The sequence below is a fragment of the Lampris incognitus genome, chromosome 9 (genome assembly GCF_029633865.1).
Source record: "Lampris incognitus isolate fLamInc1 chromosome 9, fLamInc1.hap2, whole genome shotgun sequence".
Taxonomy (NCBI): domain Eukaryota; kingdom Metazoa; phylum Chordata; class Actinopteri; order Lampriformes; family Lampridae; genus Lampris; species Lampris incognitus.
Genome location: NC_079219.1, coordinates 54146308 through 54173807, shown reverse-complemented (window position 1 = coordinate 54173807; position 27500 = coordinate 54146308). Strand labels below are relative to the sequence as shown.

The 27500-nt window shown below is 46.7% G+C and overlaps 2 protein-coding genes across 3 annotated transcripts in view; one reads left to right on the top strand and one right to left on the bottom strand.

Annotated features, from left to right (window-relative positions):
- Positions 1 to 23507, top strand: part of itga8 (integrin, alpha 8) — a 103491-nt gene extending 79984 nt beyond the window's left edge. Inside the window, 8 exon segments of the mRNA XM_056287023.1 lie at positions 545 to 625; positions 3183 to 3288; positions 4811 to 4969; positions 20715 to 20828; positions 20917 to 21030; positions 21835 to 21936; positions 22767 to 22889; positions 23226 to 23507. Of these exon segments, the coding sequence (XP_056142998.1) occupies positions 545 to 625; positions 3183 to 3288; positions 4811 to 4969; positions 20715 to 20828; positions 20917 to 21030; positions 21835 to 21936; positions 22767 to 22889; positions 23226 to 23315 (889 nt within the window). The 3' untranslated portion in view covers positions 23316 to 23507.
- LOC130117494 (myosin heavy chain, skeletal muscle-like) lies at positions 8219 to 19755 on the bottom strand. 2 transcript variants are annotated; one of them, XM_056285584.1, is made up of 24 exons: positions 19518 to 19755; positions 17080 to 17124; positions 16847 to 16930; positions 16616 to 16678; positions 16163 to 16246; positions 15985 to 16068; positions 15810 to 15893; positions 15644 to 15727; positions 15469 to 15552; positions 15229 to 15312; positions 15054 to 15137; positions 14822 to 14905; positions 14626 to 14730; positions 14420 to 14503; positions 14245 to 14328; positions 12499 to 12582; positions 12324 to 12407; positions 12112 to 12192; positions 11946 to 12020; positions 11674 to 11757; positions 11479 to 11562; positions 11098 to 11160; positions 10862 to 10990; positions 8219 to 9087 (listed from the first exon to the last, which is right to left on the bottom strand). In XM_056285584.1, the coding sequence occupies exons 1-24, from the start codon at positions 19711 to 19713 to the stop codon at positions 8804 to 8806; spliced, it is 2301 nt and encodes a 766-aa protein (XP_056141559.1). In that variant the 5' UTR covers positions 19714 to 19755; the 3' UTR covers positions 8219 to 8803. The 2 variants fall into 2 exon arrangements, with proteins under 2 accessions (XP_056141559.1, XP_056141560.1); XM_056285585.1 differs by lacking the exons at positions 14245 to 14328; positions 14420 to 14503.
- Positions 23508 to 27500: the final 3993 nt, after the last annotated feature.

The following is a 27500-nucleotide window of genomic DNA, read 5'->3' as shown; positions in this document are numbered from 1 at the left end:
TAGAGGCCATTTTGCACTCCCTTTGGAAAAATTACATTTAATTTGGCTGGGTAGGCTAAATGCCTGGAGAGAAAGCAACCTATAGATATGGTACGGTATGTATGGCCTAGGGGCGGCACGGTGGCACAGTGGTTAGTGCGGTCGTCTCACAGCAAAAAGGTCCTGGGTTCGAGCCCTTGGGTAGCCCAACCTTGGGGGTCGTCCCGGGTCATCCTCTGTGTGGAGTTTGCATGTTCTCCCTGTGTCTGCGTGGGTTTCCTCCGGGTGGTCCGGTTTCCTCCCACAGTCCAAAGACATGTAGGTCAGGTGAATCAGCCGTACTAAATTGCCCCTAGGTGTGAATGTGTGTGTCGGCCCTGTGATGGCCTGGCGGCCTGTCCAGGGTGTCTCCCCACCTGCTGCCCAATGACTGCTGGGATAGGCTCCAGCATCCCCACAACCCTAAGACCAGGATAAGTGGTTTGGATAATGGATGGATAGATGGATGTCAGGCCTATGTCTGGTTGTAAACGTCTAATATTTCACACTGTGTATCTCTCTCCAGCTCCAACAAAGATAACTCCCACAGCAACCAAGTCAGTTTGAGTCTTCCCATCTCCGCCAGAGCTCAGCTCGACTTAAGGGGGTGAGTGAAGCCTCCTTTCTCTGGGATATAAGGAACAGATGGCGTGTTGACTCGGAGAAACAGGCTGTGTTGCTGCTCCGTCGTTTGTTCTGCAGTCTCATGAAGAAGCAGCTCATTGGGTTTCTGCTGCATCAGCTTTTTATATTGTCGTCCTCATTTTGTTATACATCAGCTCGGGGGTGTGTTTCACAGTAGATGTGTCGCCATTCAATTTTCAAAGAAACTTTTTTAAAGTCACAAAAATTAAAGCAAAAATCTCGAATTTTTTCGCATAAACATCTGTTTTGTTACCATCTATCACCGACTGTGGTAACACAATAATGATTCAGCTCACTCTTCACTCAGGAAAGCCTTTGCTTCTGAAAGCATTTGCGTTTTTAAAAAGTATTGGGACTTCCACGACGAAACTTCAAGCAGCCGCGTCCGGGTAGCGTGGCAGTCTATTCTGTTGCCTATCAACACGGGGATCGCCAGTTTGAATCCCCTCAACTAGCTATCAACTAAATAGTCAGCTAGCTAAAGATGGTCATCTTATGGAGAGTGGAAATCTTCAAGAATGCCATTTATAATGTGAAATAGTTGCGTTTCCATCAGATCTGTTTCAGCGGAGGAAATTCTAGAAGTAGCTTGACGTGTCCTACGTCAGTCATATGTCCATACTTCAACATCCACAACAAAGAGGAACCAGTTGTGCATCCGGGTAGCATAGCAGTCTATTCCGTTGCCTACCAATACTGGGGATCGCCGGTTCGAATCCCCGTGTTACCTCTGGCTTGGTCGGGCATCCCTACAAACACAATTGGCCCTGTTTGTGGGTGGGAAGCCGGATGTGGGTATGTGTCCTGGCCACTGGAGTAGCGCCTCCTCTGGTCAGTCGGGGTGCCTGTTCAGGGGGGAACTGTGGGGGAATAGCGTGAGCCTCCCACGTGCTACGTCCCCCCGCTGAAACTCCTCACTGTCAGGTGAAAAGAAGCAGCTGGCGACTCCACATGTATTGGAGGAGGCATGTGGTAGTCTGCAGCCCTCCCCGGATTGGCAGAGGGGGTGGAGCAGCAACCGGGATGGCTCAGAGAGCAGGGTGATTGGCCAGGTACAACTGGGGAGAAAAGGGCCCAAAAAAAAAATTGCACCAGTTAAGCTGAAGAAACAGCTGATTATGCGATTTTTGATTTGTCAAATGCATTTCCATCACCCCTCTAGTGCGTGAACTGACAAAAGCAAAAGCCTCCACAAGCGAGAGTGTAAAATATTTTGCGATATTTTGGATTTTTATTTTAAAAATTTGATGTCTCATTTAGCCTTTTCCAATTCAAAACGTAAAATTTCACCTAAACTGGCTTGATGGAAACCCCGTTACTGGCTGCAGCTAGTTGTGTGCACGTGAGGTAGTCGTGACCTTTGGACTCAAACACGGATGTGCAGACGGTATCTGATGCACACACAACCACACACTTCAAGCGTCTTGGCTAGCGTGGCGTGGTTTGGTCAGATGTGCATGCACAAACAGCTGGATCTGGGATGAGGCACAGAAGAGGGACAGAAAAGACACAAGTCTCTGGGATGTTGATGAAAGGCAGACGGGACACGAGAAGTTTTTGTAAAATTACACTTCAGTTCCTCGATGCAAGGCCCTACAACCATCTGCGTCTTGGACATGTCACATCTATTAAGTTGACAGTGATGCACCCTGACAAACCACACACGTCAGCTTTTGACGTTTTCAAACCTTTTAAGTTGACATGTGTTGTGTGCCTGTTGTTTGTTGTTTCTGGCGACAGGCGTGGGCGCAAGTCCATGAATACTGGGAAGGCATCCAGCGCTTTACCTGTGCCCCCGTCCATAGCAGCTGTGTCAGGAGGGGCATCCGACGTAACATTTTGCCAAATCAGGGGGCGTCCAGGTAGCATAGAGGTCTATTCCGTTGCCTACCAACACGGGGCTCGCCGGTTCGAATCCCCGTGTTACCTCCAGCTTAGTCAGGCGTCCCTCCAGACACAATTGGCCGTGTCTGTGGGTGGGAAGCCGGATGTGGGTATGTGTCCTGGTCACTGCACTAGCGCCTCCTCTGGTCGGTCAGGACGCCTATTCAGGGGGGAGGGGGAACTGGGGAGAATAGCGTGATCCTCCCACGCGCTACGCCCCCCTGGTGAAACTCCTCACTGTTAGGTGAAAAGAAGCGGCTGGCGACTCCACATGTATTGGAGGAGGCATGTGGTAGTCTGCAGCCCTCCCCGGATCAGCAGAGGGGGTGGAGCAGCGACTGGGACGGCTCGGAAAATAGGGTAATTGGCCGGATACAATTGGGGTGAAAAAGAGGGGAAAGCAGCCAAAAAAAAAAAAATTGTGCCAAATCAGTGTGTGGATTGACAAGACCATACCGGATCGGTTGGGACCTGTGTTAACAACATCCGCCATTGGTGCTGTGCCCTCACAGGGTACCGATGGAAACTGTAAAATCCACTGTGGCCACCCCTGAGAAACAGGGAACGAGCCAGAAGAAGAAGTGTTGTTTGTTAGTGTGCGTCGATGTCATCAAGGCATCTTCCTGTCTGTCCAGGGTGTCGCATCCTTCCCAGGTGGTGTTGCCGTTCCCCCGCTGGGAGCCCAAGGAGAAGCCAGTGAAGGAGGATGACGTAGGACCCCAAGTAACGCACATCTATGAGGTAAACACACACGGCAACGCTAAAAACAGATGCCGGGCTGCAGGCCACTAGTAATTGTGACGGGAGGCGGCGTGGGCGAAGAGAAAATAACAGTACCGACAGGAATGGAGCGGTCTCCTAAGTGCTCTTGCTGGTTCAGAACGCACGTGTTTCGGTCATAGATGAAAAGTGAAAAGAAAGAGGTGTAGAAAAGCTATAAAATCAGTCTACGGCTAAAGGAGGGCTTCTGTGAGGTGGAGCACATGATGATGCACATATGTAGGTGTGTACCACACACACACGTGTTCTCACACACACACACACTAAAACCAGTAGTCCTATAAAGGGTCGGGTGCTGGCTGATCAAAGCCCTCCTGCTTTGGGGTAATTACTGCCTGTTAAAGCGGGAAAACAGGCGGGAAGAGGAGGGGGAGGAGCAGGGCTTCAGACTGGACTTTAGGCTGGACACAACATTAAAGGAAATTTAGGCGGGTAAGGGTGAGGTCAAACAGAGGTACAGAAGCAGGAGTCAGCCAAAGAGACACAAGGAAAGAGGATGGCAGACAGGCAGGCGACAATTTGCAGCAGCAGCCATATTTGTGTGTGAGTGTGTGAATGTGTATGTGCAATTGCATTTGCGCGTATACTCCAATGTGTGCCAGTATGGGCTCATGTGTTGTGTGTTAATGTGCATGCCACATGGGAGAACTCCTTTTGTATAGGGAGGACAGTTTCTCCATTGAGCTGGAGTGCAGCGGTGTTTTGGCCTGTCCTGCAGCTGATAATGATTTTCATTTTGCTGCACGATTCCCAGCTGACAGCTGCTTCTTGTTAGAGAGGCTGGAGTCTCGCTCTCGCACAATTCCTGCCCCACAGCACAGGGAGGGATCTTGCCCTGTTTAGATGACTCGCTTCATCCTTAATGAGCATGTGTGTGTATGTGTGTGTGTGTGTGTTCTTCTACTTCTATCTTTATGAGGACCAAAGTGAAGACATTTTGCCCGGTTCTCACTTCTTTAAGGGTCCATTTTAGGGTTATTAGTTCTTGGGTTTAGGGTTAAAATTAGAAGTAGGTTAAAGTTGGGGTAAGAGTCAGACATGTAGTTCTGATAATTAAGGTTAAAGGCTGGGGAATGAAGGTCGTCAATGAGGGGTTTTCACAAAGATAGAAGTACAAGAATCTTTGTATGTGTGTGTGGGGGGGGGTGAGAGGGGAGATGGGTTGATGGGTTGATGAGATGAGGGTAACAAAGAGGATTTGCTGAGCTGATGGTTCATTTAAACCCGTAATTCGTTTATACCGTTTCGCCTTGGAACTATGAATCAGGTGACGCTCGAGGTTTCGCTCCTCTCAGCGTATTCCCTCGGCGCTCCAGGCTGCATTAGTATTGTCTCGCCTGACACACAGGTGGCCAGTGTCATCATCCCACAGTTACGATAACCTAATTCCCGTCTCAGCCACAGGAGACGTGCTGATAAGCACAATGTCAGAGTTCTTAATGTATAACAATAACTTTCTCTGTCTGTCTCGCTCTCTTTTCAGCTCCATAACTCTGGCCCCAGCAGTATTCGGGAGGCGGAGCTCCAGGTGGGCTGGCCCTCTCGTTTCCGTGATGAAAACCTGCTGTACGCCATGGAGATTCAAACCGACGGACCAATCAGCTGCCGGACAAACACCAGCCTAAACCCGCTCGGCCTACAGGTAACGCATGCTGTACATGTGCGCTTGCACATACACACACACATATGCAAAGACATGCAAGTAAAAACACTTAGAGCTCTAGTTTCTGGGCGGCACGAGGCCGGCAGTAGTAGACGTAGTGACAATTTCGTTGGGCGCAAAGTGGTTTTTTTCTCGCCAGGGCACGTTTACTAATTTCCGGGCTTGCCATAACATCACTTGCACCAAAATAGTTGTGTGGGTGCAGTAGAGGGCGTGTCAGTCAGAATCTGGTGGCGCAGGGCTACTTTGGTGTCAGATAAAACCAAATATTACACCTGCGTCTCCACCTGGTACCACGTCTTATTGCAGACGCAGGCGTTGTGTGGTACTTTCCGGGCTTTAAGTGAAGGTGCACTAAGCATAGACCCCCCCCCCCTTTTTTTCTCCCCAATTGTACATGGCCAATTACCCCACAAGCCTTCCCGGTCACTGCTCCACCCCCTCTGTCGATCTAGGGAGGGCTGCAGACTACCACATGCCCCACCTGATAGTGAGGTGTTTCACCAGAGGAATGTGGCATGTTGGAGGATCACGGTATTCTCCCCAGTTCCCCCTCCTCGTCAAACAGGAGCCCCGACCGACCACAGGAGGCACTAGTGCAGCGACCAGGACACATACCCACATCCGGCTTCCCACCCGCGGACACGCCCAGCTGTGTCTGTAGGGATGCCCAACCAAGCCAGAGGCAACACGGGGATTCGAACTGGGATCCCCGCGTTGGTAGGCAACGGAATAGACCGCTACGCTACCCGGATGCCCCCATACACTAAGCATAGACTCATCCAAAATCACACACGCCCCTTGTTTGTACGTTATGTTGGCCTATTTAACTAATGACTACTCTGCTAAAACTATTTAAACACAAAATATCTGCACATGTGTCATCGTCATCTAACAAAACAATGTGTGTCATTACATATGGAAAGACAACATGGTGAGGGGGATTTCAATATTTCAACTAACTTCATTCAACCTGAAAGAATGAACTGCTTGCCAATGCTAACTGATTCGTGATCACAACTATTTAAGGTCTCCTGCTGTGGTCATAGACTGTACAGGAAAGAGAGAAAGATGCTGGTGAGAACGAAGACATGTTAAACAGTAGCCTGTCAAATAATCATGTTTGCGTGTTGTCTCATATCACATGCGAATTGGTGTTGATGTCTGTTGCATGCGCACCTGGCGACTCGGCAACTCCTGAACAAGGACGCCAGTTTCCTCCTGAGAAAAGCTTTTCTAACTTCGCTGATCTGGACTTCCGCCGTCCATTACGAAACTGGCAGTTCTCCAAGACAGAGCGTGCTGCTTTTAAAGGGAATGAGAGGAGCTGATTGGCCGTAATTGAAGACAGCCCCCTCACTCCTGCTGATCATTTATTCCTTCTAATCCAACCCTTCTACAACTGCGCCTCAATTGCACCCGGTTACCACCAGCACAGTATGTCCCAAAATTAGCAAAAAAAGTATTGGCCACACCTTAGATCGACTTGCGCCATGAACTAGTGCCAGCACCTTCGACTGTGCTGTGACCCGGAAACAAGAGCCCTTAGACTCTTATTGAAACCAAGCGTCAACCACTGGGGCTGGAAGTTGAAGCCAGTACAGAAGTGACTTAAGTTGAAGTTCCACCATGGCCACTAGGTGGCTGACTCCAAAAAACTTCAAGTCCAGTCTAAGTCTATGAAAGAATTCCCAACTTTTACCTTCAAGTTCAAAGTCAGTAATTATTTTCTACAGGAAGTAGGGGTCTCTGTCACCAGTTTCAAGTCTGTCACACAGTGTGTGGGTGGTTATTTTGAAAATTGTTGTCCCTTATTAAGCATCATTAGATATTAAGCATTAAAAATGTGGCATGCTTAGGGTGTGTCTGCCTTGATTGATGGGTCTGTCAACCTGTCTGCCACCCACGTCCCACCCCAGCTCCACCCATGGTTCACTCCATTGCCCAAATTTTGATCTTCTGGCTCCCAACAACTGACAAGATGGCAGCGGGCATAAAGCCAAATTTAAGTCTTCAAAGTGCTCCCTCAGACACCATTAGGTCACAGGCACTACATCCATCTTTTTTACACAATCTATGATTGAAATACATACCTCTGGACCAACATGTGCATCACCATACTGCTTGGGTGTAGCTGGAATTTGATCAGATCTTCTGTTTTTCTCTGAATATTGGAGGTGTTGTGATGAGACTCCCATCAAAAGCAACATACAGGGATTGAATAAAGGTGCATATACACCAGATCCCTTGACAGAGGTAAAATCGACGGATCCTATTCATTTTCTATGGAGAATAGGAGATCCTACCGAGCGGTGCATGATCGATACGGCACGGCGAGTTGAGGGACTATTCGTCATATCTGAATTTGCATAAACATGACTTGACCTTAATGCAATGACCAAACTTAATGCAAATGAGTCCGTCTAGTGCAATGCACCCAGCTTGTGAAACTCGGATTAAACTGTCAAACTCGGCAGTGTTGATCAAATATGACTCAACTGTTGCTGCATTGTCTATTTCTTGCCTCAGATGTTTTCAGAAACATTATTTTAGTGTACTGTTGGAAAGTTAAAAAGTTTGTGACCCGACAGCCATGTTGAAAACGGACAAACCAAAGCCAAGCACCGCTCACCGGCTGGAGCATTCACTGGTCCGGTGCATCCAGATGCGTCCTCACCGGATTCTGTGTATCTGCACCTTGAGCTTTGTTCCTTGCACAAAGACAAGTCAAGGTTACTTTTTTTTTTGGAATTTCCCCCCTTTTTCGCCCCAATTGTATTCAGCCAATTACCCCCCTCTTCTGAGCCATCCCAGTTGCTGCTCCACCCCCTCTGCCGATCCGATCTGAGGAGGGCTGCAGACTGCCACATGCCTCTTCCGATACATGGTGGAGTCGCCAACCACTTCTTTTCACCTGACAGTGAGGAGTTTTGCCAGGGGGATGTAGCACGTGGGAGGATCACGCTGTTCCCCCCAGTTCCCCCCCCCGAACAGGCGCCCCGACCGACCAGAGGAGGCGCTAATGTAGCAACCAGGACACATACCCACATCCGGCTTCCCACCCGCAGACACGGCCAATTGTGTCTGTAGGGACACCCGGCCAAGCCGGAGGTAACACAGGGATTTGAAAAGGTGATCCCCGTGTCGGTAGGCAATGGAATAGACCGCTACAGTACCCGGATGCCAGTCAAGGTTACTTTAATTGTCTCCCGTAAGAGAAAATTGCCTTGGATCAGAGGATTTACTACATAAGACAGACATGTCACAACAGAAAAACACTTTAAAACGCTGACCTGAATTAAAATAAACCCATCACACTAGCTGCCCCCCTCTAACAGTGTTGTATGTATGTATGTATATGTATCTATGTATGTACGTATGTTTGTGTTGGATAGACAGACACAGTGGTGTGGACCGGCACATTCCATTCATAGGACAGTCTTTGTTATCACAGCCCCATTTAACAAACACGGCATCATTTGTTAAGTATCACATTTGAGAAAACATCGTTAGATACGGCCACATGAGGGATCAAACTCAGCTCCTGTGGTCGGGAAATGACCTTACATAGTACCAGGAAAGTCAAGATGACTTCCAAAATTAATATCAAACTGCCAAAACTGCTGTTGACATTAAAAAATGTACCACCCACCAAAATGAAAATCCAAAATTTTATTGATTTTATAGATAATCAAGCAAAAGTGGTGTGACTGGCAGCTCACATCTGCTGTACCGTTCCGTTCAATTAAACACAGCAAAGCTCACTGATTAGTGGAATGAGCTGTATGAAGATGGAGCGGGGATCACATCCTGTTAGGCCTGGAAGAGTAGAAAGCCAGAGAAGATGTTGTGGTTGGACTGGTCGTCGTAGAGCCCCGAGCCCTGAGGGAGGCGCATTTCCACCTGGTCCCCTATCTCCAGCTGTAAGAGCACTTCTCCCGAAATGTACTCATGACTGCCAGAGTAGTTGGTCTGGACATGGGTGAAGACGTGCTGGCCGTTTTTGATCAAGTAGACTCCCATCTGGTTGTTGGTGCGTCTATCCATCGCAGTGAATATGAATGAGTACACTCCTTTCACTGGGGCAGTGAAGATGCCTGAGAGAAAGAGAGAGAGAGAGAGAGAGGGAAGAGAGAGAGAGAAGAAGAAGAATCAAGGGCATCAATAATCTAAACAGTCTGCAGAGGATTCAGTAGGCGGGTTTCCATTGCAGTTTTGCGCAAAATAGAAGCGATTTTTAAAAAAAAAATTTTTTTTTAGTCAACAAAACGCAATTGCAAATGGCCCGTGTTTCCATCGAGTGATGTTATGCAATTAAAGCTGGGTTTTCTCCTCTCGTGATGGTCATTCCAATTAACTGTGGCAATGGATCTCCAAGACCTGATAAGTGTTTAATCAAAGGCGACGAGGGCATGTGATGCTCAGAAGAACGTGCCAGGGTTTGTCCGATCCTCTCGCCCTCATCTGCACCTCAAGTTCCTTATAAATATTAGCATTGCTAGGGGCTTCCGGGCAGTGTAGCGATGTATTCCATTTCCTCCCAACACGGGGATCGCCGGTTCGAGTCGCCATGTTACCTCTGGCGTCGGGTGTCCCTACAGACACAATTGGCCGTGTCTACGGGTGGGAAGCCGGATGTGGGGATGTGTCCTGGTCGCTGCACTGGCGCCTCCTCTAGTTGGTCAGGCGCCTGTTCGGAGGGGAGGGGGAACCGGGGGGGAATAGCGTGATCCCCCCACGCGCTACGTCCCCCTGGTGAAACTCCTCACTGTGAGGTGAAAAGAAGCGGCTTGCAACTCCACATGTATCGGAGGAGGCATTTAATCTCAGTATCACTGAAATGGAGGAGTAGAAGCTCTAAACAGAGTACATTCAATTTTATCTTTGCCAGGAATAGAAATCACTGTTTGATTGAAAATAACCTATTTTTGCTTTGTCTCTAGTGGAACCATTGCCAGATCATATAGGACCAAAATATGAGCATTTTTCAGTTTCTACCATGGATAAGCATAGGTGGATCTCAAAATGGGCCTTTGGAGTCTGCAAATCGCCATTTTGTGCCAAATGGGCCTTAAATGGGCCTTGCAAGACAACCTATTTTTGCACCCCTCTAGACAATGGCCTGTAGAGGGCCGGTGCATATGAGGTCAGTAAGACAAGATTTTGGGGTTTCCGGGTAACACAGTGGACTATTCCGTTGCCAGCCAACATGGGGGTCGCCAGTTCAAACCCCCTTGTTGCCTCCGACTTGGTCGGGCTTCCCTACAGACACAATTGGCCGGATGTGGGTATGTGTCCTGGTCGCTGCACTAGCGCCTCCTCTGGTCAATTGGGTCGCCTGTTCGGGGGGGAGGGGGAATAGCATGATCCTCCCACGTGCTACATCCCCCTGGCAAAACTCCTCACTGTCAGGTGAAAAGAGGTGGCTGGCGACTCCACATGTATCGGAGGAGGCATGTGGTAGTCTGCAGACCTCCCCGGGTCAGCAGTGGGGGTGGAGCAGCGACTGGAACAGCTTGGAAGAGTGGGGTAATTGTACAGGTACAATTAGGGAGAAAAAAGGGGGGAAAATCCACCAAAAAAAGATTTTACCTATAAATTGTGTGTGTGTGGTGTGTGTGTGTGTGTGTGTGTGTGTGTGTGTGTGTGTGTGTGTGTGTGTGTGTGTGTGTGTGTGGAGAGAGAGCGTAAAGGCCAAGTGCATGTATGTATATGTTTATGTGAGTGCAGTGTTAGGGCAGGATTCAAACCCTGGTGATGGTTCAGGATTGAGGTGCACCCAGGCTGGAGGTAAACCCTGGTTCAGAATAGGGATTTGGATTATAGATCGCTAACACAGAGTAACGTAACCGTGTGCCGAGTGCGTGATACCTGTGGTAACGTCGTAAGCGTCGCCGTAGTTGGTGAAGATTTTGGAATAAACCAGCGTGTTTTCGCCACTGAAGGGTCCGACGTCGCCTCCATCGGTCAGCCCAGCTGAGAAGGCCACTTTGGGTCTGTCTGTGTGAAAAACAGAAGTTTTCATTTCCCCCGGCCGCTTTCACACATGTCGTTTATGTGACATCGACTTCACTGGTCAATTCTAAAGGTGTGTGACACGGATCTACCGGTGATGGTTTGCCGAAGCTCGTCCACCTCTTGCTCAATGTCACCAAGTCGGATAAAGATGGCTGCCGCCAGAGGAAAGAAGAGGAGACATGGACGGATGAGAAAACAGATTGACGCTAAGCAGAGAAGAGTCGTGTGTTGATAAACTGAGAATTGTCCCACCGCAAATGGGGGTTATGGTGTCTGTGTGTGTGTGTGTGTGTGTGTGTGTGTGTGTGTGTGTGTGTGTGTGTGTGTGTGTGTGTGTGTGTGAGCATTATGGTATTTATCGTTATTGTTTATTGGTGTGTGTGTTATTAAAGGTGTTTGGGATGGAGCTGGTTAAAACAGCAGGTTGATAGCATGCACCATTGGAATGCATTCATCGTTGCCTCCTTTACCGGTTTTGTTGTTGTTCAAATCGAACACCTGACCCTCAATCTTAGTCAGTCTGATGTCCATGGTGAGTATCGAAGCTGTCTGGGCTGTGAGACGACAGTGATTAAAAAAAGATTTCTTTTATTTTTTTTACTTTCTGAATTTGATAGATTTTGCTGAGTCCATTTCACAGATAATCTGAAAACCGCTGTAGTTACCTAGAATGTCTGACTGGATGTACTTCAGGTTTTCCTCGTTGGATGTGAATCTGGAGGCCAGGTTGCTCAGCGCTGTATCTTGAGCTGGAATTAATCAGGGTCCGTCGTTAGTTTATACCTTTAATCCCATTTTTCTTCCATCTCCCTCTCTTTCTGTCTCTCTCCTGTCTTTTTCTAACCATCAGTCATTCTTCTCTCTCTCTCTCGCTCTCTCTTCATCCCTCTCTCTCTCTCTCTCTCTCTCTCTCTCTCTCTCTCTCCAACTCGGTTACCTGTGTTCTTTGCTTGGACGACATCGATCTCTGTCTCAGTAGTTTTCAGTCTGTTGTCCAAGCCTGTCAGTTGCTCTATGACCATAGAGTAGTTACCATCATTAACAAATATCACATTTATAAAATGTGTTTTTAATCTGTCGTGTTAAATCTTTATTCTCATTACCTGAATTATCGTGTAGGCCGTCCACCTTTTCCTCAGCGGTTCTGAGTCTGGCTGCCATGGCTGCCAACTCAGTATCTTGGGCTGAAATATCCAGAGTCCTTCATTCTTTTAGATCCACCATTTACCACCATCTCTCTCTCTCTCTCTCTCTCTCTCTCTCTCTCTCTCTCTCTCTCTCTCTCTCTCTCTCTCTCCCTCTCCATCTCTGTTACCTGTGTCCTTTATTTGGAGGACATCCATCTCTGTCTCAGCAGTTTTCAGTCTGTTGTCCAAGGATGTCAGTTGGGTTATGTGCTCTATGACCATAGAGTAGTTACCATCATTAACAAATATCACATTTATAATATGTGTTTTTAATCTGTTGTGTTAAATCTTTATGGTAGTTACCTATGTTTTCTGTATGTAGGTCGTTCACCTCTCCCTCAGCGGTTCTGAGTCTGGCTGCCATGGCTGCCAACTCATTGTCTTGGGCTGAAATTATCCAGAGTCCTTCATTCTTCTAGATCCACCATTTACCACCCTCCCTCTCTCTCTCAAATTCAAATTCAGATTCAAAGGGCTTTACTGGCATGAAGGTTTTAAACACAATGTTGCCGAAGCATCAAAGCGCAATTTGGACAGTACGCAGTAACAGTAATAATGAACATTAACACAACATTATACCGATGAATAAAGAAACAATAAAACAACAATAACAATAAAGAAAGAGAAGTAGATCAAAAGGTAGAGAATGAGTTGTGAGGAGACAAGTACAGCTGCCATGTGTTGCGCTGGTGGTCTCTTAAGCTGTGACATGACCTGACATGTCTTGCTGCATCTGTGGCGCTGGCGCTATTTTCCCCAAGTAGATGTTGCATTTTAGTCTGGTCAGAGAGTGTATCAAAATCTTGGAATTTGCATTTAATTTTTGTAAAGAACTTTGTTCTTAAGTCTTCATGTGTGCTACATTGTAGCAGGAAGTGTTACTCTGTCTCCACCTGTCTCTCTGGACAGAGCTGACACAGCCTGTCTTCTCTAGGCAGCAGGTCTGCCTGTGTCGGCCAGTCTCTATGGCCAAGCTGTGATCACTGAGTCTGTACATAGTTAATGTCTTTCTCAATTTCTGATCAGTCCCGCTGGTCTGATAGTCTGCCATCATGTATTGTCTGTCTAGAGCCAAATATCATTGACGTTTGGCCTAGTTCTGCTCGGCCTAGTTCTGCTCGGCATCCGTTATCGGGCTTGTTCCTGTGTACTCGATAATGCTCTTGCAAATCTCCGTGTGCAGGGTTTCAATTGGGTGTTTGTCCCATTTTTCAAAGTCTTGATTCACAAGAGGACCTCACACTTCACTACTATATAGTAAGATTGCTTCAATTATGGATTTGAATATTTTGAGCCATATTCTAACAGGCATGTCTATGTTTGAAGACTTTTTTCTAATATAAAAAGCCCTTCTTCCCTTGTCTCTGAGATCATTAGTGGCAAAATTGAAATTTTCTGTAGAGGTAATTATTAGTCCCAAATATCTGTAGCTGTGTATGTGTGTTCTATGTTAGTGGAGCCTAGTAAGAACCTATTTGGGTTTCCCTGACACCTGGGTCGTTTCTGGAAGACCATAATTCTAGTCTTTTTCAGATTAACTGTCAGTGCCTAGGTCTGACAGAAGTTTTGCAGATGATCCAGTTGCTGTTGTAATGCCTCCTTAGATGGAGCTAATAATATTAGATCATCTGCAAAAAGTAGACATTTAATTTCTGTGTCAGAGAGGGTGAGACCAGGGATATCAGATTGTTCTAGAGATTTTGCCAATTCATCGATATAAATGTTAAACAGGGTGGGGCTGAGACTGCAGCCCTGTTTCACCCCTCTACTTTGGGGGAAAAATCTGTTTCCATATTGGCAGTTTTCACACCTCTTATTTTTATATATTGTTTTAATTATGTCATATATGTATTTCCCACCCCTAAGTCTTTTTCGATGAATTTCGGGACAGACCATTATGCCAAACTGAGTCAAATGTTTTTTTGAAATCTACAAAGCAAGAGAACATTTTGTTCTTGTTTTGGTGGACATGTTTATTAATGAGGGTGTGGAGGGTATAGGTATGGTCTGTAGTCTCTCTCTCTCTCTCTCTCTCTCAAACTCTGTTACCTGTGTCCTTTATTTGGAGGACATCCATCTCTGTCTCAGCAGTTCTCAGTCTTTTGTCCAAGGATGTCAGTTGGGTTATATGCTCTATGACCATAGATTGGTTAACATCATTAACAAATATCACATTTATAATATGTGTTTTTAATCTGTTGTGTTAAATCTTTATGGTAGTTACCTGTGTTTTCTGTATGTAGGTCGTTCACCTCTCCCTCAGCGGTTCTGAGTCTGGCTGCCATGGCTGCCAACTCAGTGTCTTGGGCTGAAATTATCCAGAGTCCTTCATTCTTTTAGATCCACCATTTACCACCATCTATCTCTCTCTCTCTCTCTCTCTCTCTCTCTCGCCCTCTTTCTCTCTCGCTCTCTCTCCATCTCTGTTACCTGTGTTCTGTTTTTGGAGGATATCCATCTCTGTCTCAGCAGTTTGCAGTTTGTTCTCAGCAGTTTTCAGTCTGTTGTCCAAGGATTTCAGTTGGGTTATTTGCTCTATGGCCAAAGAGTAGTTACCATCATTAACAAATATCCATCCATCCATATGTGTTTTTAATCTGTCGTGTTAAATCTTTATTCTCATTACCTGTGTTGTTTCCATGTAGGCCGTTCACCTTTTCCTCAGCGGTTCTGAGTCTGGCTGCCATGGCTGCCAACTCAGTGTCTTGGGCTGAAATTATCCAGAGTCCTTCATTCTTTTAGATCCACTATTAACCACCATCTCTCTCTCTCTCTCTCTCTCTCTCTCTCTCTCTCTCTCTCTCTCTCTCTCTCTCTCTCTCTCTCTCTCTCTCTCTCTCCCTCTCCATCTCTGTTACCTGTGTCCTTTATTTGGAGGACATCCATCTCTGTCTCAGCAGTTTTCAGTCTGTTGTCCAAGGATGTCAGTTGGGTTATGTGCTCTATGACCATAGATTAGTTACCATCATTAACAAATATCACATTTATAATATGTGTTTTTAATCTGTTGTGTTAAATCTTTATGGTAGTTACCTGTGTTTTCTGCCTGTAGGTCGTTCACCTCTCCCTCAGCAGATGCGAGTCTGGCTGCCATGGCTGCCAACTCATTGTCTTGGGCTGAAATTATCCAGAGTCCTTCATTCTTTTAGATCCACCATTTACCACCCTCTCTCTCTCTCTCTCTCTCTCTCTCTCTCTCTCTCTCTCTCTCTCTCTCTCTCTCTCTCTCTCTCTCTCTCTCTCTCTCTCTCTCTCTCTCTCTCTCTCTCTCACCTGTGTTCTGTGTTTGAAGGACCTGTACGTCTGTCTCTGTGGTAGTCAATCTGTTGTCCAAGGATGTCAGTTGGGTTATGTGCTCTATGACCACAGAGTAGTTACCATCATTAACAAATATCAAATTTATAATATGTGTTTTTAATCTGTCGTGTTAAATCTTAATTCTAGTTACCTGTGTTTTCTGCATGTAGATCGTTCACCTCTTCCTCAGCGGTTGTGAGTCTGGCTGCCATGGCTGCCAACTCAATGTCTTGGGCTGAAATTATCCAGAGTCTTTCATTTGTTTAGATTCACCATTTACCCCCCCCCCTCTCTCTCTCTCTTTCCATCTCTGTTACCTGTGTTCTGTTTTTGGAGGACATCCATCTCTGTCTCTGTGATAGTCAATCTGTTGTCCAAGGCTGTCAGTTGGATTATTTGCTCTGTGACCGTAGAGTAGTTTCCATCATTATCAAATATCACATTTATAATATGTGTTTTTAATCTGTCGTGTTAAATCTATATTCTCATTACCTGTGTTGTTTCCATGTATGCCGTTCAGCTTTTCCTCAGCGGTTGCGAGTCTGGCTGCCATGTCTGCCAACTCGGTGTTTTGGGCTGAAATTATCCAGAGTCCCTCATTCTTTTAGATCCACCCTTTACCACCCCAGTGCCACCATTTACCCTCCACCCCCCGGTCGCTCTCTCTCACCTGTGTTCTCTGTTTGGAGGATCTGTACGTCTGTCTCCGTGATATTCAGTCTGTTCTCCAGAGAGCTCAGTTCAATCGCTTGAGCTGCAACCATATTTGAACATTCATTCAAAGTTGCATTTATTTAGTCTATTATCAGCTATCACACTGTTACATTCTATTAATATATTGTCAAACTATTATTATCCATCTAACGCGTCTGATGTCAAATCTAATGTCATCGTGAGGTCTGATGATAATGGAGATGCATTTTGCCAGGTGGCGTTACATAGAATATGCATTCATTTAGCATGTTTTTAGCGTCACCTCTTCAAATGTGTTTCACATATTAGGATGGTTTTATTGAAATAGGAAGAGTCCATTTCCAAGGCTCACTGTAGACACGGATTCTGTACATGAAGGATTGTAAATATTTCGGCAGTTTTGAAACTCTGAAATGTCTTTTTTGCTTACCTTCATTCTCTGCCTGCAATTTCTTAATATTCTTCTCACAGGCCCTCACTCTGGCATATAAATCTGCAGGGAGAAGTTACCCATTATCACCCTCAAGTAATCTCATCACACACACACACACACACACACACACACACACACACACACACACACACACACACACACACACACACACACACACACACACACACACACACACACACACACAGAGAACCCCCCATCCCACGTTACATGCTCTCTCAGTCTGAAGTTCCTGCATTTCCTTCTCGCTGGTTCTCAGCCTGGTCACCACGTCACTCATCTGGTCTGTTTGGGCTGCAGAAACACGTTCCATTATTTCACCCAACTTAAATTCACATGCCACTTTTCATATGGTTGCTGCACTCCCTGCTTGCCGTATTTTTGTATAGAATGTCATTTTGCACCCGCACTTTGATTTTTCATCTAAGACACTTGGGTCTCACCCGCATCCTTCCTGGTCATGAGGTCAGCCAGCGTCGTTCCCTGGGCTGTGGGGAAAGTACAGAAGCATTAGTTTGGATGTGGTTTGTTTTGAGTCGAGTGAGGGATTAGAGCACATCACACTTTTACTTTATCACTGGATGTCGTACATTTACAGTGAAGCTATATTTCATAAAGTATTCACGATTGAGTCTCTCTGGTACAGTAGCGATGTGCGGGTCAGGGTTTTTTTTAACCTGAGAGCCAGTCTGCACCGCCCGACCTGCTAAAATACGCGTTCATTCACCACCCGAACCTCCAAATGTAGCCCCGGATACAGCAAAGTGAGCAGAGTGGCGCTGTTTGGTGTTTGGGCTGTTTTGCAGCATTATAGTGTGTTGTATCTCTGGTAGAGTCTGTGTCTAGTCTGCCAAGTAAACACAACAAAAACACACAAAACTGTGTTCTTTATTGTTGAATAGCAGCAACACAAGTCACCCTGCATTGAAGACATGAACTCTGTCTCTCTCACTCACGCGCGTGCGCACACACACACACACACATGCCTCTGCCTCTTCTTTCTGACCAAAAAAGGGTTTTGGCGGTGTAAACAAAAGCTACAGATACCACTTAGGCAAAAAAAAAACTCGTAGGGGAAGCTTCAACACTCACATGCATGGACCAGAACCACGATCGCAAATCGATGATAAAGCTGCTTGCTTGCGCGTGTGTTTGAGAGAGAGAGAGAGAGAGAGAGAGAGAGAGAGAGAGAGAGAGAGAGAGAGAGAGAGAGAGAGAGAGAGAGAGAGAGAGAGAGAGAGAGAGAGAGAGAGAGAGAGAGAGAGAGAGAGAGAGAGAGAGAGGGGAGAGGGAGGGAGGGAGGGAGGGAGGGAGGGAGGGAGGGAGAGAAGGGGAGGAAGAGAGACAGGGGGGAGGGAGGGAGAGAGGGGGGGAGTTTGAGAGAGGGGGTGAGGGAGAGAAAGAGAGAAGGGGAGGAAGAGAGACGGGGGAGGGAGGGAGAGAGAGAAAGAGAGGGGGGGAGAGGGGGGGTTTGAGAGAGGGGGTGAGGGAGAGAGAGAGAGTTAGAGAGAGAGGGAAGACGAGGGGGTGAGGGAGGGAGAGAGAATTTGAGAGAGAGGGAGGAGGGAGAGAGAGCGTTTGAGAGAGAGAGGGAGGGAGGAAGAGGAGGTGGACTAGTAATGCACAGCCAAGCCTAGTGGACACAATGTTTCTGTAAATTATTGATAACTTACTCAGAACGCTGCTTTGTCACTTTTTGACCCCCCCCCCCTGACCGAACCCGGGATGTTTTCTAGTGAGTTTACCCGAACCCCCGTCCCGTGCATCACTATATGGTACAGTATTTTCAATTGAGTCACAAGACTAAACAGTGCCATCTAGTGGCCGTAGTTGATATACAGTGCATTCGTCCCACAAAATGACTTTGTTTACGTCACTTTGGGGAATACAAGTGGCAGGACCAGCCAGACGAGTAAAAAAACAGCGACTTATAGTTCGGGAAATACGGTACGATACAAGTTTCTCAATTCTCGCCTTGACATTTCCTGATTGTACTTGAGCGTCAGGAGCTGAAGAGCGATGTGGAGGTCATTTGGTGGGAGGGGCTTAGTTCCAGTTTCCTCCTTGGTCACTCTTCTCTCTAATAACTTTTGATTTTCTTCTTGGGATGCACATTTCTTTTTTTGGGGAGGGGGGATTTTCCCCCCCTTTTTCTATCCAGTTGCACTTGGCCAGTTACCCCACTCTTCCGAGCCGTCCCGGTCGCTGCTCCACCCCATCTGCTGATCCGGGGAGGGCTGCAGACTACCACATGCCTCCTCCGATGCATGTGGAGTCGCCAGCCGCTTCTTTTCACCTGACAGTGAGGAGTTTCCCCAGGGGGCCGTAGCGCGTGGGAGTATCACGCTATTCCCCGTAGTTCTCCCTCCCTCTCCGAACAGGCGCCCCGACCGAGCAGAGGAGGCGCTAGTGCAGCGACCAGGACACATACCCTCTCCCGGCTTCCCGCCTGCAGACGCGGTCAATTGTGTCTGTAGGGACGCCCGACCAAGCCGGAGGTAACACGGGGATTCGAACCGGCGATCCTCGTGTTGGTAGGCAACGGAATAGACCGCCACACCACCCGGACACCTGTTTTTTCTTTCTTTTTTTTAAATTCTGTATCAACTAGCATCGAATTTAATCCTCATGATGAACCCACTTTCATGTGTGTCAGCTTCACAAGGCCGCTTCGCCTCCCTCCAACATCAGTGTCGGAGAGCTCAAACAACTTTCTCCTAAAGACATTCGTGGTGAATCCGGGATTCATTTAGTGGACAGACTGATTATTAGTGACATTAATTATGACAGATAGACAGACAGAATGAAAAGCTATAGAATTCAAATGAAATTACTATCGGCTATTTCCCCTCCCTCCACCCCTCCTCTCAATGCGTAGTACCTCTGTTTTCCTTCTCCAGCTGTTCGATTCTTCTCACGGCGTTTTCCAGGATGTCTCTGAGCCAGTCCGGTTGACCTGACAGTTGCTGGTCGCCGAGTGATGGGGTTAGTGTAGTCGGGCCCCCAGCACCCACCGAGGCCCTCGCGTCACACAGTCCACATAGCAGCGCCAACAGTGCCGCAGCTGCAGCCCTCATCCTTCCTGTCAGATTAGCAGGCACATCGAAAGGCACCGTCCCTTTTTCTTGATGCACAAACACATTAACGTGAGAATCCGACACATGCCGCAAGGGCAAACGTTTTAAAAATAACACCAAGGACTGTGAACATTGGCACAACAGAGTGTGTTTACCCTGCCAGGTAAATAACAGCAGGTATTTGGAGTTTTTTCACAAACAGGTGCTTGAGGTTTCTCGATGCTTTATCATTAGCTCGCCGCTGCTTTCCATCAAGGACCGCAGTGGAAATAAATTATTCATTTTTTTTGTGTTATCCTTGGTTTTGTAAAACTGCTGTCTTGTCTTTTTTGTCAAATAAAACTACTACTACGGGCTCTAAATTGCTGCAAATTTGGTCCAGCCGATAGCCAACAGCTCATGCATGTTCTAATATCCTCTGATCTATATGCATATTCAAATAATGATTATTGTGGTTGAATTCATACAGGCTGTTTTTATATTTATGTAGTTCAGGTGGGGCGGCACGGTGGCGCAGTGGTTAGCGCGGTCGCCTCACAGCAAGAAGGTCCTGGGTTCGAGCCCCGGGGTAGTCCAACCTTGGGGATCGTCCCGGGTTGTCCTCCTTGTAGAGTTTGCATGTTCTCCCCGTGTCTGTGTGGGTTTCCTCTGGGTGCTCCGGTTTCCTCCCACAGTCCAAAGACATGTAGGTCAGGTGAATCGGCCGTACTAAATTGTCCCTAGGTGTGAATGTGTGTGTGGGTGTCGGCCCTGTGATGGACTGGTGGCTTGTCCAGGGTGTCTCCCTGCCTGACTGCTGGGGTAGGCTCCAGCATCCCTGCAATCCTAAGCAGTTTGGATAATGGATGGATGGATGGATAGTTAGGTGTGGTGTAGAAAAAGTGCAGAAAATTTTAGTTGTCAGACTGCTGACGTCTCTGTGATTCTTTCTCACCCTCATCTGTGTGTGTGTGTGTGTGTGTCTTGTGTGTCTGTGTGTGTGTTACTTGTCTTTCACTCAGATCTCAGCTCTCCAGGACACCCCAGAGCTGTTGGGTTTCTTGAGGAACAGCAGCGCTCCTCACCGCCACAAAAGAGCCGTTGGAACCGCACAGAGTTACAGCAGCAAAACCTTGGTAAGGAAAAATTTGCATTTTTACAATTTTATAATGCCTCTGTCCTCGCTGGCAGACCTTACCCTGATCTCGGTGTCTCTGTCTCTAGAACTGCAGTAATATCGTCTGTCTGAGGGTCATGTGTGTGGTGGGCCGTCTGGATCGCGGTCACAGTGCTGTGGTCAAGGTCCGCTCCAGACTCTGGGCCCACACCTTCCTACAGGTGGGCATCTCTGCTGCTCCGGAGGACTTTTTGTTGCGTATTTGTTTGTTTGCTTTATTTTGAGATGAGATGTATTTACAGTACGGCACGGTGGCGCAGCGGTTAGCGCTGTCGCCTCGCAGCAAGAAGGTCCTGGGTTTGAACTCCGGGGTTGTCCAACCTTGGGTGTCGTCCTGGGGCGTCCTCTGTGTGGAGTTTACAAGTAGGTCAGGTGACTCGGCAGTGCTAAACTGTCCTTAGGTGTGAATGTGTGTCTGTGTGGCCCCTGTGATGGACTGGCGGCCTGTCCAGGGTATCTCCCCGTCTGCCGCCCAATGACTGCTGGGATAGGCTCCAGCATCCCCGCGACCCCGATTGGGATAAGCGGCTTGGATAATGGATGGATGGATGTATTTATCGGGATTATTCTGTCTGTACCACTTAGGTCACTTACCTAAGAATCAAAATAAAAGCATTCACTTCATTTTTGTCGGACGTTTTGGACTCAGAATTGAAAGGTTACGAAGCGAAAGTTAGCCCCTAAGCTAACTTTTAGAATGTTCACTGCGCTTGCCTCTGACTCAGCGTGTTGCTGTGGTTACAGCATACGAATGTAGCACAGTGATTAAACTTGAGCCAAACTGGGTGTTTATTATACGGTCTTAGTGCACACCCTCCAGCCAATCAGAGAACACTATTCTCTGTGGTCATGGTATAAACTGACTAAACTACATTTAGCTAACTCACAAATCCACATCAGCCCTCACTAAATCATGCAATCTTTTTTTTTTCCCTCCCATATTTTTTTCCATGTCTTCTCAATAGCGCCGTAATGACCCCTACCTTCTGAACTCTACCGTGTCCTTCCTGGTCACGGCCATGCCGTACCGTATCCAGCCCCCGACCCTGCCTCAACACAACACCTCGGTAAGACTGAAGGAACAACAGAAGGGCAATGTGTGTGTGTGTGTGTGTGTGTGTGTGTGTGTGTGTGTGTTTGGTGGGACATAATGTGTATCTAAAGCCTCCTACAGACTGTCAGACTGTGCAATTTTAGCAGTCCTATAAGTTTATTGCAAGCCACACTGTGCGATATGGAGCTAGTAAACTTGGGTATGACATCAAGTTGTGTGTGTATAGACTGTACGATAACACCTACTGAATCGCAGGCTATGACGCAAGTCCATAAAAGCGTCATCAGCGTGCGTGCCGCATCAGCGAGCGTACTCAATCTACGCCGCTGGTAGAGCAACATGACGCCAAGCAGAAATCGAGTCCTTTCAATAGTCGCCGCAGCTCGTTTTGCTGGTTTTGTTGAATCCATCACATTCGGGTCACAGATGCCGACAGTCTGTTTGTTTGTGTTTAGCGCCAGCAAAGATTCTGCGTGGCGTTGATCAGTGCGTCATTTTGTGCTGCATTTCTATTGGTTGGTAAGTAGACGTAGGTCGTAGCAGCAGTCACATTGTGAGACGGTCGTCCTAAATATCTGACACGGTCAGACTTTTGTCCCAGGTTATCTTCGGTCGCAAGACCGTAATAATGGCCGTCTTGGAACTGTGTCACAGTGCGACGTAGGACCGCCGTTTTGGAGCCACGACCAACGATGTCGCCATGTTTAGTCATCTTTGGTCTGAGACGGCCCAAATCGCACTGTCTGTAGGAGGCTGAAAGTCTGTAGGAGGCTGGACAGAGAGATGTAGAGATATTCTTGGCACCCATCAACGACACCTGTCTCCTGACCTATCATATCGTAGATGGGGACCCTGATTCTGTGGGGCACTCCTGATGTGGCATTCGCCGTTCCTCTCTGGGTCATCATCCTTGCCATACTGTTGGGACTGCTGGTGCTGGCCATGTTAACGTTGGTTATGTGGAAGGTACACACTTACGGACAGACCGACGCACTCAACACACACCACTCGCATGAACACGGACGGACGGACTTACATGATAACTACAAATGCACATACAAAGTCTGTCTCACATAGAAACAATCACACACACATTTATATGCCTCTACACACAATTTGGCTCATCCACAGCATGACACATACAGACGCACAAACACACACGTACATGTACACACAATCATTCCCTACTCTCAGACTGCTTTGTGGTACTTTGGTATAATTGATCTCTGCATCGTAACGATAATTGGCTATGATAATGCCATGTAGGAGAATGATATATGTTAATGTGTTCCTCTCTCTCAGTGTGGGTTCTTCGATCGAGCCCGGCCACCAGCAGACGATGACGTCTCGGACCGGGAACAGCTGACTTCTGGCCAATCAGCAGATGCCTGAAACAGTCTACAGCAGCTCCTGAACGGAGGAGTCTGGTATGGGGTGGGACTCGCATCTTCTGAGTGACTGACATCAGACCTGAGAGCTGTAGGTTGACCCCCACAGTCACAGCACGGGAGCCCTTTTAAACCCCTGCCCCGACTCAAACTCCACCAACCCCACCCCCATTCCACCCATGTCCAGTCAACCAAACTGACTGAGAGGACAGACTAAAGCCCACAGTACCATACAGACTGGGACCAAAGGACACCGTCCGCTTAATCCAGCACATTGGGGAACAACAAACACACTTAAAGGGACAGTTCACCCAAAATCAAAAAGACCTTGTTGCTAGAAGTTTCATGTAGGAACTATTTTCTTAGACCGAACTACACATCCATGAAATCGCTCACAACAAGGTCTGTGGATTATCTTTAGTAACCAGGTCATGATTTCTGGAAAGAGACACTGCTGTTGAGTTTTTCAAATGTAATTTTTTGGCGCTTTGAGCAACACAAGCCGAGTGCCTTCCATTTCCATTGTGTTGGAGAGAAGGCAGACGTCTCTACGGCCGATATCTCCAAAACTTGGCAACTCGCACCAAAAAGCTCTAAATGTATAGCACCACAGGGACGAGGAAAAACAAGTAATTTTGATTTTGGGGTGAACTGTCCCTTTAACAGGGTTGGCGCACACACATGTGTCTCACAGACATATGTGTGTACTCAGACTTTGGAGGAATACTTTGAAGAAACCCCAGAACTGAGGACCAAACCAGAACGGACACTGTCCCGAACACAATGCTCACACTGTGGCTGGCTGTGGTTTCCCAGGGGGGCCTGGACAAATTCGGAGCAGAGACAGACCCTGTGTGTGTGTGTGTGGGTGTGTGTGTGTGTGTGTGTGTGTGTGTGTGTGTGTGTGTGTGTGTGTGGACATACATTTGTGTGCCTGCATTTGATGTGTAGGGATTCTTGTGTGTGTGTGTGTGTGCGTGTGTGTGTGTGTATATGTGTGTGTGTGTGTGTGTGTGTGTGCGTATGTGTGTTCCACTGTTGAATATACATTCCCATTTTGATTTAATTTATCCTATTTCTCCTTGACTTCTGAAAAGTATTGGTTATAAAAACATAAGTCTCTCTCTCACACACACACACACACACACACACACACACACACACACACACACACACACACACACACACACCAGATGTGTATATTTATGAATGTATGTGCAATATTTGGACGTTACGTGATACTGAAGATTGTTTACACTGGCATTATTTTATTAGATCTTAATGTTTCCATTCTTTATGTAGGTAAGTGACTGATTAGTCTGTTGGACAAATGAAGAAGAGCTACACCCGGCTCGGTTGCTTATAAAAGAAAAGATGTGGCGGAAAGTAAGGAAACCATCAAGAAGGAATTAAATATTATCTTAATATATTGTAGTTGAGGAAACAGACCACGTGTCCCCAGCCAACGTAGCGCCCTTCTAAAAAAGCCAAGGTCGTGCCTCGCCTATCTGTTGTTGTTTTTTTTTTTTTAATTATTATCAAAACGTGGCACTTGGTGAGACCTGAGAAGTCCAATGGGCGGTGAACGTTCGACGCCCAGAGATGTTGCTAACAGTCATTTTTACGAGACGCTACTGTACACATTGCTGCATGGGTCTGTGCAGAGTCCTGCTGTGTGAAGGTCTGATATCGACCAGTAGAGACGTGAAGTCTGACAGCAGCCCGTCAGATCCCGACGCCTCCTGTCTACTGTTCAGAGTAACCCGGGCTCCTTCCGGCGCCGACAGGATGTAAATAGCGAACCCGCAGTAACGTGTCTCATATTTGATTCATATTTTGTTTTTTTTTATATCAGTTGTGAAGGTTTATTGAAATAAATTGTCTGTTGACTCACAATGCCCAAATCCGGAATTAAATGTTTATTTCACTCTTCTTTTTTTTCTTTTTTTTACTGTTTGACACGATGGCTTTGGCTCACCGGAAATGACCGCAACGAATTTAAGAGCCACCGGAAGCAGGAAGGAAAAGTAAAAACCTGCGTGAAAATAAAGTTAGGGAGATGATTATGAAACTCAACAGTTCATATTAATGATTAAACATAAGCTTACTTAGATATCCGTCTCCAATATTCATATCATGAAACAATATGTAAATGAAGTGCTGGTTTTATATTGATCCCCCCCCCCAAATTTTACTTGGCCAATTGCCCTACTCTTCACATGCGGCTTCCCACGCGCAGACACGGCTAATTGTGTCTGCAGAGACGACGGACCAAGCCGGAGGCAGCAAGGGGATTTGAACCGCCTACTCTCCGTGTCGGCAGGCAACGGAACAGACCGCTACGCTACTCGGGCGCCGCTCTGTTTATATTGATACTGGGTGCCTGCACAGCAGGCTCGGATTGGCCGTCGGGAGAGGCGGGACTTTCCCCGGTGGGCCCGCTGCCATTGGTGGGTCGCAGGCATGGGACTTACATGGGACTTGATTAAATTCAAATTGAAACTTTTGTTATTGAAGTTTTAATCCTGCCACATACTACTTTTAACTGTTTCGGGGTGAAAAATTAATTTCTAGATCTTTTGGACCCGTCGCGTCATCGTGGGGTTCAAGATAGCGAACGCGCGCAGTTGGGGATTGGGACACTATTTCAGAACACATATAGGTGGTGTATATTATCATATATTACCTGTAGCAACAAAATGGACCGCAAAAAAACTGAAAGGAGGTGTTGAAAGATTAAGACTAAAAAAAAAACAAAGCTAGGTGATTGATGCACTAAATTGCGTTAAATTGACAAACATGTATAACCGGTTGTTTGTTTGCCCGGTGCGGGATTCGATAAGGCGACATCACTAACCGCTCGGCTGAAAGGTCACGTTAGTTAGGGGCTAACGTGTCTTATTAGTAGTTTACACATGTGTGCTTGGCCAGCTGTGAAGGTAGGACCTGTGTTTCTTCTCCTGTGTGGTTCAGGACGCTGCCATGCGTGCAGAACTACTGGGTTTGATGCTGGTTTGTTACTGCTATTTTCTGTGGGATAGCAATGCACTAGATTGTTATCATGTGGCTACCCTGATATACGTCCACACACGATGCTCCAAACTAGGGCAGAAACTACGTGGTAATGGTGTAGTAATACCTGTCACTGGGGCAGGTATTAGTACACCATTACTGTACCATACTATACCGATGGAACTGGTAGTAATTTCCTGGTAAACGTTAAGTGTCCCAGTCTGACCCTGCTGCATAGACTGCCTCTTGTTTCAAGCAGACTTCTCATCTTTTCCCAAACGTGCTGTTGAGGCTGCGTCTCTGCTCTCATGTTGCAACGTCTTTACATCCACTCGGACCCTACATCACTCTTGCGCCCCCAAGTGGCGTACCGTAGAATGACACTTTGGTGCCTAAATTGTTGGAGAAGTGCAAAAGAATCAAGCTGCTGGGGAGATGAGTCTCAGCTAACCCGATAGACAGCATGATAAGGTGGACAAAAGCTTGTGTTGTGAGCGCTGCTGAAGGAGGAACCACAACACGTTTGGTTTCTGAGTAAACGTGTAGTTATGTGTTGCTGAACTGTCAGGCGGTACCAGATGGTTTGCTACTCAGAACCGTCCGAGGAGTCGACCTTGGAAACTGTTCGGAACAGGGCAGGCACGTTGAAAACAAAATACTTGGCAGGTGATGATGGGATGGATCTGCGCTAACCTCTTTAGGAGCTGCCATTGTTTTGGTTGGTTTTTAGACTGAACAGCCAGTTTTTTATTCAAGTCTTTTTTTTTCCTCCTTTCTTTATTGAACACGTTTTCATAGACAACGGTACAAACAAAGACATGGACAATAGAAAACAAAATTAAAAAGGAGACAAAACTAACAAAAAAGATTTTACATGCCAGGGTTTGTGTTATATGTAGCATGTTAAATTCACCTAGTAACCCAGAAGTCTTAATAGCTGTTTTTGTTTTTAAGATTAAATAAAATGGTGCTATACTGTTTAAATTCATTCACAAAGTGCAGGAAATTTGGCTTGGTTCCTGGCCATTTTTTCTTATGGATATGCAAATTTCCAAAAATAATAACTAGTATGATATACAGCAGGTTATTTCCAATCTTGTCTTTACTAAAATATAGCATCACGTCAAACATATCTATTTCAATATTCATCTGAAGTCTCTTTTTCAGAAAGTTGGCT